A 15,727-nucleotide genomic window follows, 5' to 3' on the forward strand; every position below is an offset into this window, starting at 1 on the left:
TTAATCATATACAATCCTGTATAGCTTTTAGCTCAATGAAGTCCAGGTAGATTCATGTAACTGAACATCACCATAATATTTTTCAACTCTGTAGAATTGCATAGGATATGTTACAATGGGAAAGACTGCCAACCTTTAGTAATAATAGAAAATTGATCAGTGGAAATCACTATCTCAGTTTGCTTGTTTCTCATTCACAAGATGTACCCATTACCACAGTTAGAAATTACAATAATCAAGCACTGCATCCAAATATAAAATAAAATAGTATCTCACCCTTCAAAACAAAACTGGAACTTTGGTTTATAGGAACCGGTTATGCCCATATGCCTTCCTCATCATCCTGCCAGCCAGCCAGTAGGAGGTAGATTGGAGTTTTAGCATTGGAATAAAGGAAGAAACAATTAGTTACCTCAGTGCACTTGAAGATCTATTAATCTTTGGTGATGAAAGTTCAGGTTCTCAAACACATTGGAATGAAATGTAAACAACAACTATTTTCCTTCCTAGAATTTTTCCCACACAGGCAGGTTCCATGATCAATCAAGTGTTGATCATTTCAAAAGGCACAAATCCAAAAATGTAGTGAAACATGGCTTGAACAGAGTTGTAATTTTGCATCCAAAAGATATTATGAATCTGAATAGGTAATAACAAGAAGATAATTTCATAGCTCTTTCGGAAAGCACATTGCTAACTATACCTATCAATATTATGATTTTCCATTGGTCTTATTTCTGAGGAGGATATAATTTTTTTTAAACTTAACGTGACTATTTAAATAAATATATCAGTAAGTATTTTAATGAATCATTTTAGTTTTGTATAGCACAGAAATATAGTAATGACCAAAAGAGACAATTTATTGAGGCAAATAAACAAATAGAAATAAAAACTTCAAGCTGGAAGGGACCTTGGAGGTCTTCTAGTCCAACTCACTGTTCAAGGCAGGAGTCCTTATTCTATTACAGATAGGTGGTCCAATCTTTTCTTGTAAATCTCCAGCAATGGACCATCCGCAACTCTGGGAGGTAAGCTGTTCTATTGATTAATTGTTCAACAATTGTTAATTGTTGTCATTGTTAAGAAATTTCTTCTTAATTCCAGATAGAGTCTCTCTCTGACAAACTTCTACCCATGCTCTTCAGATGCTTTGGAGAATAAATCAACCCCCACTTCCCATGACAGCTGTTCCAAGTATTGGAAGATGGCTATCATGTCTCCTTCTCTTTGTTAGACTAAACATACCTAGTTCCCTTAGACCTTCATTCTACAATTTAGCATCCAGACCCCTGCACTCTTTCTAGGGCCTCAGCATCTTTTTTTTGTATCATGGTGGCTAACTAGCTTCCTGCTACAGCTGTATGTCTCCTCCCTCACACATATCCTTTGACTCCAATGTCTAAAGATGAGAGGGAACAAGTGAGGGACAGAGCAGAGGCAGCAAGGATGGTGCAGCCCTAAAGAGTGTATTTTTATAGAAAATGTGAATCTAAAGGAACTTTATCTGATACGAAACATGCCACATTTCTCTAAAGATGCCAACAATTTTCTGCTCCAAGTGCAATTTTATGAGCTTCCTTGCATGTAGTTCCAGAAGTTTACATAACCATTTAGAATTTATTCAGAATGTATTTATTTAGAATAAATTCTGTTCCAAACTACCCTAATATGAATGGGATCCTGATTATTATTATTTTTTGCTTGATTTAAATTGAAAATTTACTTCCACGTTTACAATTACCTTGCTTTTTCTCTTTTTGTAAGGATTTTATTTTTATGTGTGTAACATGAAATAGAAACTGCCAGAATAGTATTAGTGGGTAGAATTAAATTAGTGTGGTTTTGAGAACAAAGAATTTTCTGGCTGAGAGATTACTTGATTTAAAAAGGAAAGGAAAGAGAAAAGAAAGATGGCTTGAAAATGCCTGCTTTTCCAGGATAAATCTGTTGAACACATTTAGATAAAGGAATTACTGTGTTCAATATTAATGATCATGGATTCTACTGAATTTTTCTCAGGCAGATGGTAATTGTTCTATTCTAATTCTCCTGTCTGGATTACAAGTGCAGTCAGATGTTGAATAATTTCCCAGGATGGGATCAAGTCTTTCTAAGCTGTGAATACTCTCTTTCTGGAATGTTTGCCCTGCAACATCATGTTGCCTCTTCTCATTGAAAACAGGTGGAGTATGTTTTCTCTGAGGAAATGGTTAAATGCTTTATTCTTGTTCACCTGTTCAAGTAATTCTTCAGAAAACAGTTAGTGTAAGCTACTGGTAAAAATAATGCACATATTAGATGATGAAAATATTGTTCTTCAAGCATTCTTCAGTAAGAAAAGTGATAAAGATTCCCTCTAGATTAGGTCAACTTCATGCTATTTTGTTGACTATCATATCTATCTATCTATCTATCTATCTATCTATCTATCTATCTATCTATCTATCATCTATCTATCATGTGTGTGTGTGTGTGTGTGTGTGTGTGTATGTATAATGTATATGTATATATATGTGTGTGTGTGTGAATCATAGCATAATTTAGCATAGTGTAGCATATCATAATATTATTTTATATTCATAAAGGTAAAATAAACTTAAAGGTAAAGGTTTCCCTGTGCCTGTCTGATTCTAAGGCATCGTGCTCATCTCCATTTCTTGGCTGAGGGAGCCAGCACTGTCTGAAGACATTTTCTGTGATCATATGGCGAGCATGGCTATATGCCAAAGGTGCATGGAATACTGTTAACTTCCCATCAAAGTGGTACTTATTAATTTACTTGCATGCTTTTGAACTGCTAAGTGGGCAGGAGCTGGGGCAAGTAATGGGAGCTCACACCATTGTGCAGCATTTGGGTCTCAAACCCAGGCTGACAAGTATCTTTAACTGCTGAGCCTTATATTATTAGCATAGTGTAGCGTAGCAAATAGTATAGTAATAAATACTATATTCCTAATAATACTAAATATACTTCCGAATGAGCACTGATATGTCTTGATGTTTACCTATCCAAACAATAATCAAGTCCAACCCTGTTTAGCTTTCTGAGATCAGCTAAGGTCATCTAGAGGCAGCTCCCTTGCTGAGCAGGACAGAGTAGAAAACAAATAAATTTAGATGTTATGTTAGGACAGAAAGAAAGATTCCCTTTCTAAAAACATCTGAAGAATTTCTTGTCCTTTGGAAAACTTCAGTAAAATGCCCATCTCCTCAGTGTCTCTGGTCACAAATAGGATATAGAATCTGCCCAGATGTTTTTAAAATAAAATACTTCTGGAATATTTACTAGGACCTAAGATTAATAAAAAATGCCTTACAACACAATCATTACAAGTTTAAGTGTTCTGCTTCTCCTTCTTCAGTAAAAAAAACTTGCCTGATCAGACTTGTAATAGATGACTTTTATGTCCTTGAGCACAAAGAATTAACATCTCAACTTAAAGTAAATCTAGTGAAAATAATGTACTCATCTTATGAAATAGTGTTTATTTTTTTTTCTCCCAAAAAGCATGGTGTAAGGGAACTAGAATAAGGCATCCTATTCTTGTCTTCTTGTCTGCTGCCTATAACTGGTGGTTTGAGCTGTCAGACATGTTACTACTGGCCCCAGGCTTGTGAAAGCTTTTCTACCACTTGCAGACAAATTTACTTTTTTTAACACAGTGATTGCCACACAAGGGATTTCATTTCTCACTCACTGTGACCTGAAAAGACTCCAGTTTTCTATCGTATATAGGACCTTTAAAAACAAAACCTCAGAAGGTGTTAATCTTCAATATACAGTACAAGAAACAATAAGGTCTAACAGAATGAAGTAAAAAATCTCTCATTCATTTGGTTTATATCCACCTTTTCTCAAGCCAGTTTACATAGAGAGTCTGCTTCGTTTTATCCCCACAAGTCTACCTTGTGAAATAAGTTGTGTCACGAGAGAATGACCACCTAATCTCACCAGTAGCTAAACTTGGGTCTTCCCAGTTCTAGTCCAGTATTTTAACTACTCTATTCTATTGGCTCTAACTATGGGTTTTATGAATCTCCTGGAATTTTTTGTGATTTTATACCAGTGTTAGGGATTAAATCAGTCCAGAGATTTTTGTATGACACATACTAGTATAATAAAACTATGGTACAATCCAGGGGTGGGTTTCAAAACCCGTTGCTACCGGTTTGCTCGTGGGTGCGCACATGCATATGCATGCAATGCTTCTGTGCATGTGCAATGCTTCTGCGCATGCGCAATGCTTCTGCACATGTGCAACACTTCTGGTCATGTGCAGAAGCTTCTGCATATGCGCAGAAGCATCCGGGTGGGAGACGGAGCTTCCCACTGACACAGCTACCGGCTCGCCCAATCCAGGACAAACTGGTAGCAATCCACCACTGGTACAATCAGTTGACAATAGCTGTAAAAAAAAAAAAAAAGATACTTAAAATTTGGCACACCAATGGTTAATTTGAAGTTTGCTTGATTCCATTTGCTAGTGGTCAGGCTCTGGCTGACTGTATATTTTTCCAATGGCATAATTAATCTCTGTTTACTTCCTTCATTAATCAGATACTGCTGTATACCGCACTCCCTCCGTCACTTGTTATTCTGCTCTTTGTCTCCACAATGTTCTTACTATTTAAGTATCACTTGTACTATTTACTCAAAGCTACTTTTTTGCCATCAACTTGATCGCCAACGGTTAATGTAGCCAGTTTTTAATTAAATAAAAAGGCCCAAAGATTTGCAAATATTGCCTTGGGCAAAGCAAGACATTCTGGAAATATGTCCTTATAAGAGACTAATTTAGTCTAGAATATTTACATTTTACCCTTTCTGTATACAACCTCCTGAAACATCACCTAATAACTTCTAATAAAATTCATCCACTTTTTAACTAGCTAATAAAAAAAGCCCTGAAATACACACTGAAATTCTTTTCTTTTCTTTTTAGAAATAAATCTAATTCTCCTATTAAGCAGTACCCTCTTTGCATTTATATCTATGCTGATCCACTTGTCATTTTCTCCACCCCCTCATTAGATCTCTATTTTCAACAGCATTCATTTCTCTTCAAACAAAAATATTTTGTCTTATCTTTATGTGCATTGGACCAAGGAAATCTGAAGGACAATTTATGTAGCTGTAGCTATTATTCTTTCCTCCTAGTTTCCTCTAATGAACACTTTGTTAGCAATTTTTTTATGTTATATACATTTTTAAACATGCATTTTGTATTCATTTTTAAAAGATATATGCAATGTTCTCAACTCTCCACATGCAATCCTTCAAGCCTAAATTGACAAAATTTAAAAAAGGATCTATCTGGATTCCAATTCATAATTTTGCTTGGGGAGTGTTAATTAGACCAGTTGCCATTAACATGTTCAACGCATTTTCCAAACCAAGCCCTTCCTCAGATGAATGGAATGGTGAGCTCATCTTGTAGTTCTGTTAAAGGAACTTTGGACTGTTTGTTCAAAAGTGAGATATCAACATTGACCAATAATCAAAGATGAATAAAAAGAAAATTCTTGCCAAGAACTCTTTGAAAAGTGTGTTCAGAGCATGGGTGGGGTATTACAGAATGAAGTGTGGAAAGTCATTCAGTGCACCAGTAACAAAAGTTTTATTTCATGTTGGCCGAGATGAGGAAATGACTTTTTCATGAAAGAATCTCTCTCTTTCAACACCTATCACCTTTCTTTGTTCAGTACTTGGTTCTTTCTTCTTTTGAACAGACTGCAGGGAATAAAATAAGGAACCAACATGATGTAGTGGTTAAGGTGCTGGATAGGACCTGGGAGACTTTGGTTTAAGAAAAACCCCAGCCATCCTTAAAATCACTCTTTCTTCACTTAGCTTAACCCCACAGTGTCATTGTTTGGGGTACAGTTCTTCAACCGTTAAGGCAGTATACAGTTGTATACTGCCTTAATTGCTTAGAAGAAAGTCTAACAAATAAAGCAAGGTGTTTTTTTTTTAAAAAAAAAAATTCTCCTTCACCAGATTGCAAGGAGCACAGTGGCTCACTGGGTTGACAATCAGCAAGCCCACGTTCGAGACCTGAGTGCTACTGTGTGATCGAGCGAGCTCCTGTGATTTGCTCCAGCTCCTGCTGGCTAGGTGGGCACATTAATGGGGACATGAAAGGAGCCCCCAAACAGGTGCCCCCCCCCACAATGGTGATGTCACCAGCTAATCCTTTCTACCCAGAAGCGACATTGTGCTTCCGGCATGAACATGAGTGACCTGATGCCGTGGATATGATAAGTCTTTTCATCTCTTTTTTGCAGAATTTGGATTCTTCCCACAAACTCACTGTTTTTTTCCTTATCTATTTGTGAAAAAGCTAGACATTTTATGAATAATATAAAAACCTATCCTAGAAATCTTTGATATTTTGAGGTTTTCTAATATGAAAAACAAATAACACTGTTTTGTTAATTTAACATAAAAGGACATAACTTAAAGAGACAAACCTTTTGTTAATACCGATTCAAAGTTGAATTCAACACATTCAACTCATTTAATGGTTTTTAGCAAGCTGAGTTCATAAAACAAAATAATAATAGATTATATTTGTGTGGATCAACTATCTAAACAACCAAACCTCTCTTCACCATCAAAAAGCAATTATTCAAAAATATTTTTAATAGTTACACTGAGATCTATTATAAGTGTTATGAAAATAAGAGGGAAGAGAACCATAATAAAAGGAAGGGGGGGAATCAAAGGAGGAAAGAGAAAGGAAAATGGCTTCTCTAGGTGATGGAAACAAATAAAGCCATTCATTTCAGTTCATAGAGCAGATAACTTATATTGTTTTCTTTTTTTTCTTTGAACGTTTATTTTACCTTGAAAATTGCCCTGGTAAGAGGGTAAAGTATGAAATTAAAGCAAGAAGAGTAGTGTCTTACCTGTTCTGGAGAGGGTCTATGATTGGAGTGTGTCCTTCCAGGAGATCTGTGGTGGTGATGGTGATGATGGTGGTGATAGTGATGATGGTCATCGTCATAGTTGTCTGCCATCAGTTTCATTCTATTCTGAGTCTGAAGGAAATAAAAAAAACCCACTAAATTCTAGAATGCAGAGACAACATTAGACACTATCTCTACTGTATGAGACCAATATTTCTCCCTACAACAAAGTATATTATATGAAATATGTGACAGCTGATATCAAGGATTGCAGAACAAGTGGTGACATTTTTGTGCTTAATAAGTTGTTATGGATCCACCAATGAATCGACTTTCAGAATTATCTCTGTCATGATTATCTGTTAATCCCAAGAGCATATTGGTTGACCATGTTCAGCAACACTTTTGACTTTTTAGCTGAAAAATAAACTTTGTTCCATGATAGGCAACTATTACCCACAACCCATCTAGAGCAGCCCTCAAGAACTGAATGAGTAAGAACATGCTAGAGATAGATAGATAGAAGATAGATAGATAGATAGATAGATAGATAGATAGATAGATAGATAGATGATAGACAGAAGACAGATAGACAGGCAGGCAGGCAAGCAGGCAGGCAGAGGATGGATGGATGGATGGATGGATGGATGGATGGATGGATGGATGAAATCAGTCACCCCATAGAATCAGCAGAAATACCTAAACCTTCATGGACTGAAGATGCACACTTTTCTACAAATTTCACATCCATCCATCAATTTTAATACTGGACCATAAAACATAAATTAAGATAGATGTGCTTCATAGAATGTTTATTTACAAGAAGCCATACTTCAAAAAGCATGTATTCTAAACTATGCACATAGGCTAGCCATGGATCACATCTATTTTATTGAAAGTATTGCATTTCAGATTCACCATTGTATAAATGCAGTGTAAAGACTTAGAACAAATCGACCTAGTAGATAAACATGGGAATCAGAACTTTCTAGCTCAGGGCTGTCAAACTGGTACCCCACAGGCTGAATGCATCACAGACAGGCCACGCCTACCCCAGCTCCATGGATGGAAAAAGTGTCACGAAACATCATGTGACAGCAACGTAATGCAATCAGTTTAACACCTGTGTTATAGCTCTACACGTATCACCTAAATAGTTGATGAGTCCTCCTGGCCAATAATTTAAAACATGCAGCATGTGTGGGGTAATAAAATAAAAATATAACACATTTATTAAACTTAAACCCTCTTTTAATATGAATTGGTGAGTGACATCCTAAAGTTGTACATTTATTGGGGGAATTTTTTTTTTCAGATTTACAGTCTGAAAACTTTTATATGGTCTGAAACATAGCTCCCAACTGTACAGTGAGAAAATCCCTTTTCAATCTACACAACATCTAGTAGATTTCAAGGATTTGCCTTCTCAAATAAATTGTCTTTGTCTAACAAAGCAAAGCAAAACAAAAAATTCTCGAATTGGAAGAAGGGAAAAGATTATCTTATGTTTTTAGCAATCCGCTTTCTAAGAAAGAGCAACTCTAATCCTTACCCTATTTCTTCTTTGAATTTTTAAAACATTTTATTTGTTTATTTTCTTATTAGTGAACAGCCTTAAATATCCTACCTTTCAACTGTATCCTATAAAAATGCACAAGTTAAACAAGAAGATATATGCAATCCTGAAAGTGTTTCCTGTAATGAGGTGTTGGGGATTAAACTTGTCATGGAATAAGAACTGTGAATGAATGATGCCATATTCTTAATATAGTGCTGAAACATAAATAAAACACCTTTAATATTGATTCCTGCTGAATCCAAACTATTGGCAAAGCAAACACAAAGCTACAGCTAATACCAAGTGTGATACTCTGAGTAGGGCATCTATATAAATTGATTAAATGAATAAATATTTAAATATTTCACAGTATAATTATCCTTCTGAAGCCTTTTGCAGTGTAACTGCATCCTGTCTTTTGATTAATACCAAATTATGTCAGAACTTTCTGAAGAAAAGATCATTGTTTTGCTGACTTCCACATTGGCTAGAATAACAGGAACATACACAATTTAAGATCACCCTTTGGCTTCTCTTATGGCATTCTTATAAGAAATATATGTTTATATTCATGATGCTTAACTTGGACATTGCATCTTCAGTGGTTTCAAGCTTCCAAGTGACACAATCAGATGTCTTATTTTAGGGGATGAAATAGGAAGAATAAAAGTGTCTAGAAAATATGGGCTAAATATAATTTTTTCCCAATTATTTAAATTAAATACTGTGAAATATTGCAGCCCTGACTAATTCCTTTTAAGAGTCAGAAGGCTTTATAATGCCAGGTATAGTTTTATTTCAGGAAGAAATTAATTAACTAGATTGGAATTTGTCCAGGACCTCAAGGGCTCTACACTTGAGAAACAAAAAAGCAATGGAACTTTTATTGACCCCATATGTTTAAAAGCTTGGTGGGGGGAATAAGCATATACTGGGTCTCTTGGCAATGTGATGAAAAATATTGATCTGGAGGGAAGAGTGCCACCTACTGATTTCTTTCTGCCACCATTTCCTGTAGTTTCATGAATTTCTTTAAAATATGTTGAAGTTCATTGTTTCCAGTTAGCATTGGAAGGAATAAACTGAATCTATTTCCAGTTAGCATTGGACAGAAAAAAAATTAAGCATTCTACCAATCTTGAGTTGGTAATATATCTATGAACATATACTTTGGTATCGCTTCGCTTGTATATTTTGGAAAACATGGTTAATCAAGATTGGTTAAACCTCTTAAATTAGTTTCCTAACTAATATTCAGTAAGCTCAATGATAGATGGTTCAGGAACACTGTATTTTTCTTCAAGACGGTTGGACTTCAGCTTGTAAAAATTTATTTCAGTTGCTTTAAGTATGATGACAGTTTTAATTCTAAATTTAACTTCATATTTTGTTTTTGCATTTCAGTATTAGGTATTTCGCTTGCATGATCAGGAAGTGACAACAATATTTCACAGAATGAAAAGTCTTAGGATACATTATTTCCCTATTATGGAAAACCTTTAGGAATCATGTCTGACCAAATGCTTATGCAAACTTGCAGTAGGAACTATGCTCGTATAGGAAGAGGAATAGGGGATCAGATATATAAGCAATTATACTATGGAAAAATATGCTTTTGAATAAATAATTCCTCCTTGGCAACATATTCTCCTGGCTATATTTAATCTGATATTTCACTAAGCAGAGCCAAATTATAATAAAGAGATTGATCCTTAAGGATTATCACTTCATGGAGCAAGTCCGTGGTTAATACATTCTGCAATTATCCTGTTAGCAACCAAACAATGAAAATCATACTGTAATGTAAGCTTGGCTCTGAAGGCCATCTTCAGGCGTCATGTGCTTAGTTCAGCTCCCAGTAGAAAAAGGTCTGAACTAAAAGTCTTTGATGAATAAGCTAATATTCTTTAAATATCAGATATGTGAAAAATCAGTTAGAAAACTTTATTGCAGAATCTTTGCTTAAGAACGCATCTACACAGCCTTTATTAAAAATTACGTTTTGAGATATTAATTCCAAATAATGTAGCCTAGTCAAAATTATCAATCCACCCAAATCTGAAAGTCACAAGGAGTGGAGTTTGGAGTGATTCTGAAACAACTAGAAGATAATAATAATAATAAAGAAACTTATTGGGGGGTGGAGTGCGTGAAGGATTTTATTAGATAATAAATATCAATACAGTAGTTCATTATTTTAACAATGTACTTACTAGGACAAGAAGCAAATTCCCTACAGCTTCATTAAAAAAAAGTGATAACTTTTGAATGACTTGTGATTGTCTAGCCCTTCACCATCTCTTGCAGGTTCATAGTTAGAGTGAGAGTACAGGCTAAAAGCAGAGTGTAATTAATTTCAAAAGAACATGCAACTGGACAATATTGGCACTGGCATAGCATTTTTCTTTCTAACAAATCTCACTGAGTAAGTAGCCTTATATACCCCAAAAACAGCCCATATACCGCAAAAACAGGGGTAAAACTTCTATGTTTTTTTTTAAAGTATTGTATCAGATTCGGCCAAGATCCTGAGGGTTGCAGAATGCTAATGAAAAATAGATCCATAAGAACCATGGGAAACAGTTTGTTTCAGATTCTCCTTTTCGTTTTTCATACAGTAACCTGCCTGCTGAAAGCATGTCAGTTTCACACTTCAATTATTAAAATATATTGTTTGCTAGGTTGGCCATTCAGCTTTGCTAAGTATAAAGAAAAAGGAGCAATGGTTGTTTCAATGGTTGTTTATTACAGTATCTACAATAAATTATCCTTTCCAAGTCCATGTTCTTGAGTACTCAAGTATTTGCAGGAGCCAATCTGAGTTGATCACTAGGATCAGAGGTTTTCTCTTCTGAGCTTTCAGACTCATGCTGGAACCCATCCTGAGGGAACTTCTCTCTCAGCACATTCTGGTGAGAGAGAAGTTCCCTGAGGATGGGCTCCAATACGAATCTGAAAGCTCAGCAGACTAAACCTCTGGTCCCGGTGACTGACCCAGATTGGATCCTTCAACATTATCCTAGACATGTATATTTGCCTTCATTCACTCATTTATTTGTCTAAATAATCTGTCCCTAAATTTGGGGCTTTCAGTGTGAATAGAATTCCTCGCAAATATCACTACAGGTTTTTTTTATTTTGTTTTGTAGAGAAGATATTTCTCAAAATCCTGTTGCATGTGAGAAAAGTATCCTAATCATCACTATGAATCTCAGCCATAAAACCCAAAAGCATGAAACAATTATCCTTGCAAAAATATTCCACATCGATATTCTAATATCATAGATAGCCACAACTAGCATTTTTGCCTTGAAAGTTCAGTAAGTTACCCACATTGAAGATTGTTAAGTTCAGTAGGCTTAAAAAATTTATAAAATTGCATTCTTTCTGGGAAAGCTGAGATAGCCATATAACCTTCTGAATCACTCACAACAATAAAATGGAAAGAAATCAAAAGCTTGAGTTGACTTGCTTACCAAACCAACAAAAAAAAAAGCAATATGCAGATTAGAATTGGAACACAGAAACATATTTTTTCAATTTTCCTAATAACATTCTTATTTTTATTATCTATGGCAGATTAATACTGAAATATTGGCACATGTGATATAAATATGAAAAACAGTTAAGTCACATTGTTAGTGACAGAAGATATTATTTAATATCTAAATCTGTTTTTCTCTCTCTGCCAACAAATGTTGTGTTACTATGCTAATAACATTTTGGTGAAGTGATATTAATTAGGTTGTCCCTCAGCTTTGGGTCCTCCGAAAATATATAAGAAACACATACAGCCAAATATATGCACCCATTCAACGATGTGCCATTAGATACTGAAAAAGTGATAATGTGCAAATATTACTCAAACATATTTCAAAGCCATATCCTTAGTCCCAAAGTGATCCTAATGCAGGGATATCAAATTCAAGACCTGTGGGCCACATCTGGCCTGCAGATCTGATCCGCGGGGCCACCCTGGAAACAGCGAAGGACTGGCTAGAGGTGACTCTGCCAGCGAAAACGGAGCTTGGAAGGGCCATGTGCGACCCTCCCAACCTCTGTTTTCAGTTGTGATGGCCTCCTGCAGCCCTCTGCCAGCAAAAATGTCAGTGAAAACGTTTTTGTTGGCAGACTGCTCAGGCCACCACAGGCATCCCAGACACAAATGACATCAAGCTGGTCATGCCCATCGTGGCTGTGCCCACTCGGCCCCCTGAGGTGAAACACAACCCTGATGCCGCCTTCAATGAAATCAAGGTTGACACCCTTGTCCTAACTGGTACACTGCATAAATACAGTATTGTAAAATAAAGGAGGCAAAGCTTTTTCCCTATTATGAACCTCTTTTTCTCACAAGGATTTTTCAAAGGCTGCATGCTAGTGGTGAGTATGGCTAAACCCCTCCTCTAAGGGGGAGGCAGAGATGCCAATGATCTTGATATTAACCCCAGCCAACATTATTTCTTTCTTCATTTTTATACATGCATTTCATTATTTCATTCTGTTCTTACATATAGAAAACAGATAAGGAAACAAGCCCAACTAGTTACTCATATCCAAGGTCTTATCCTTCCTATACACAAACACACCTTAATTTTTTCCCTTCTTCTTCTCTTACTGTTGCCTTACAGAAGAGTCTGAAAACTTGGCTCTGTTGCTTGGCCTGGGGCCCTGACAGAGGTGTGCTGTGTTGGAGGTGGCTGATGGGTAGAGAAGATCCCCACCCCCAGACCAACAATCATTTTGGGTTTTAGCTTTCCTATTTAACTCTCCTAATTTTAATTGTCTTGTATTACCTTTTTTTAAACTTGTCATTCTATTGTAAGCTGTTCAGAGATGCTGTGTCAGTGAGATGGGTGGCACAACATTTATTTTTTTTTCTTTTCACTTTTAGTTGCTTGTATTAATGAAAAATCCCCTTTGTGTGGCAATTATACTGGTGAGAAAGACACCCCTATTGGCATAAAAGGAGGGGAGCGGTTTTTTTTCTTCTATGTAGCAAGATGGCAAAACCGTTGTTTAGATCAGGGGTGTCAAACACAAGGCCCACGGGCCGCATCTGACCTGCAGGATGCTTAGATCTGTCCCACGGGGCTGCCCTGGAAATAATGAAAAACTGGCCCACAGTGTCTCTGCCACTCTGTTTTTAGACTGTGACGACCTCCTGCAACTATGAAAACAGAGCTCAGCAGGGCTGCGTGCAGCCTTCCCGAGCTCCAGTTTTGCTGGCAGAGCGTTTGGGCCACCACAGGCACCCATCAGCATGTTGAGCTGGCCATGCCCGGGCCACATACCGCCCCCCCCCGTACACACACACAAGGTCAAACACAATCCTGATGTGACCCTCAATGAAATCAAGTTTGACACCTCTGATTTAGATATACAATGACACGGGTTGCATTTAAAGTAGCTGTGGCCTAGATTAGGTGGGCAAGTTGGTAATTTCACTTTCAAGCTGTAAAAGGATCTACACAAGGAATTCAGGAGTTCTATTCTTTCTGTAATCTGAAATGGGAATCCAAGTTCAAAGAAAATCCAGTGTCCAATGGAGCACAAATGACAAGAAACTTAAATTTAACGTATACTGAAATCAGCCATGCTAAAAATAGCCATGACATTTCACATTTTGGTTTTCAATTTGTAATTTTTTTCTGCTTTCAATATCAATAAAGGTGTGATTTCTTTTCTAGAACACTAAATGTAGCAGTGATAAAGTATAGGGAAGTATTTGCATGAATAATAGAAGTATTTGTATTCATAAAAACTGCAGCAAGAAGTATGTTTATACAGGGCAACGGTCATTTCATTTGTAAATTGGGCAGAGGTTATATCTATATAATCCTGGAAACTTATCTTTTCCCTTATTATGTTAAGACTGCAGTAAAGCATAATACAAAGAATAAAATCCTTTTCGTCATCTAGCAATTGCAGAAATTTGCTAATTTTTAAGAATGCCAACGCTTGAGCTTTTTTCATAATACGTTTACAAGATAGTTGGGGACTATTTATAAAATAAAATATTGGACCATCTTCTTTTGCAAATAAAGCTTTTAGGTAGGGTTCCAAATCCCATCATTACCGGTTCGCTTTTGTGTGTGCGGGCATGTGGCGGGTGGGCAGAGCCTCCCACCACTACCCCTACTGGTTTGCCCGATCCAGTGTGAACCGGTAGCAACCCACCACTGCTCTTAGGCATCTACATAAAAATCCTAGTAAAACTGCATGCTGAATCTTGACATGGACTGGAATTAATCATGGTTAAATTACCCCATTGATTTCAAAGGGAATTAATGTTAACCAATCTAAGATATACCCTTAGGCTTAGTCTTTGTGTAAATCTTATTGAATTCAGCAATGCTTACATGAAGATAGAATACAATTTGCTATTAAATTCCAACCATATGAAAAACACTTCCAACTTGCTAGTATTGTTTATGAAAGAATCTGCAGGATTAGAAAAGACTCGATGCTTCTTCCTAAGAAGGGCACTTATTTTACCTAAAAATGAAACAAATAATGAAATTATTTCTATATGATCAGAAATTCCCAACTGATTGCATTCAAAGAATCATTCTATCGTCTACTGAGATAAAACTTTAGAGAAAAAATAGATCGTTAGTTTTTTTTTAAAGGTATCATTACTAGTGAATCGTATTTGTAGGAGATGACCAGACTGAGCCTGAGGGAGGGGTCAAATGTATTATAAGTCATGAGTCCCTGTACGCCAACGAGTGATCTAAGTCCACTCCACCTTGAATGCCTCTCTTACCTCCTACTCATTTCCCTTAACTGATTAGATTCTTGTAGAAAGCTTAGGCTTGCAATAAATCTTTATACTTATTTGAACTGTGTGAATCTCCTGATTTTCCTGGTGCTTGACAGTATTAGGTTCATATTTATTATATATGTATTTATGTGCCTTCCATATATCTGCTTTTGTGGATGTGGACCAAATAAACCTTCCTAGATTGGGGACAGGGCAAAATATAAAGGCAGGCTTTGCTCAGATCTTTCCTAATCCAGGCATAGTCTCTTTTCTACAACCTCAAACTAAAGGCATCTTGCAGCATTTGCAAGATACCCAAAGTGAAAGATAAGAAAGATGCCTTCAAAACAGGGGTGAAACAGCCGGTTCGCCCAAACTGGTAGTAAAAAATGCTTTTAAAAAGTTTTTAAAAAGTTCCGATGATCGCGCAGCACAGCTGATAGTTGCACAGCTGATCGTCAGAACTTTTTTTAAAAAACTTTTTAAGCATT

At 36.3% G+C, this 15,727-nt stretch overlaps 1 protein-coding gene across 10 annotated transcripts in view; it reads right to left on the reverse strand.

The window, feature by feature from the left end:
• The window catches only part of ERC2 (ELKS/RAB6-interacting/CAST family member 2), a 622,345-nt gene that overhangs the window by 146,501 nt on the left and 460,117 nt on the right, over positions 1–15,727 (reverse strand). For all 10 annotated transcript variants that reach the window (XM_087887861.1, XM_087887858.1, XM_087887855.1 and 7 more), the window contains 2 exons: positions 6,913–7,044; positions 277–343 (listed from right to left, as the gene is read on the reverse strand). In XM_087887861.1, coding sequence (XP_087743987.1) covers positions 317–343; positions 6,913–7,044 — 159 coding nt within the window. In that variant the 3' untranslated portion in view covers positions 277–316. The remainder of the gene's footprint in view (positions 1–276; positions 344–6,912; positions 7,045–15,727) is intronic.

Source organism: Pantherophis guttatus, chromosome 2 (genome assembly GCF_059756535.1).
Source record: "Pantherophis guttatus breed Tessera chromosome 2, ASM5975653v1, whole genome shotgun sequence".
In the NCBI taxonomy this organism is placed as follows: domain Eukaryota; kingdom Metazoa; phylum Chordata; class Lepidosauria; order Squamata; family Colubridae; genus Pantherophis; species Pantherophis guttatus.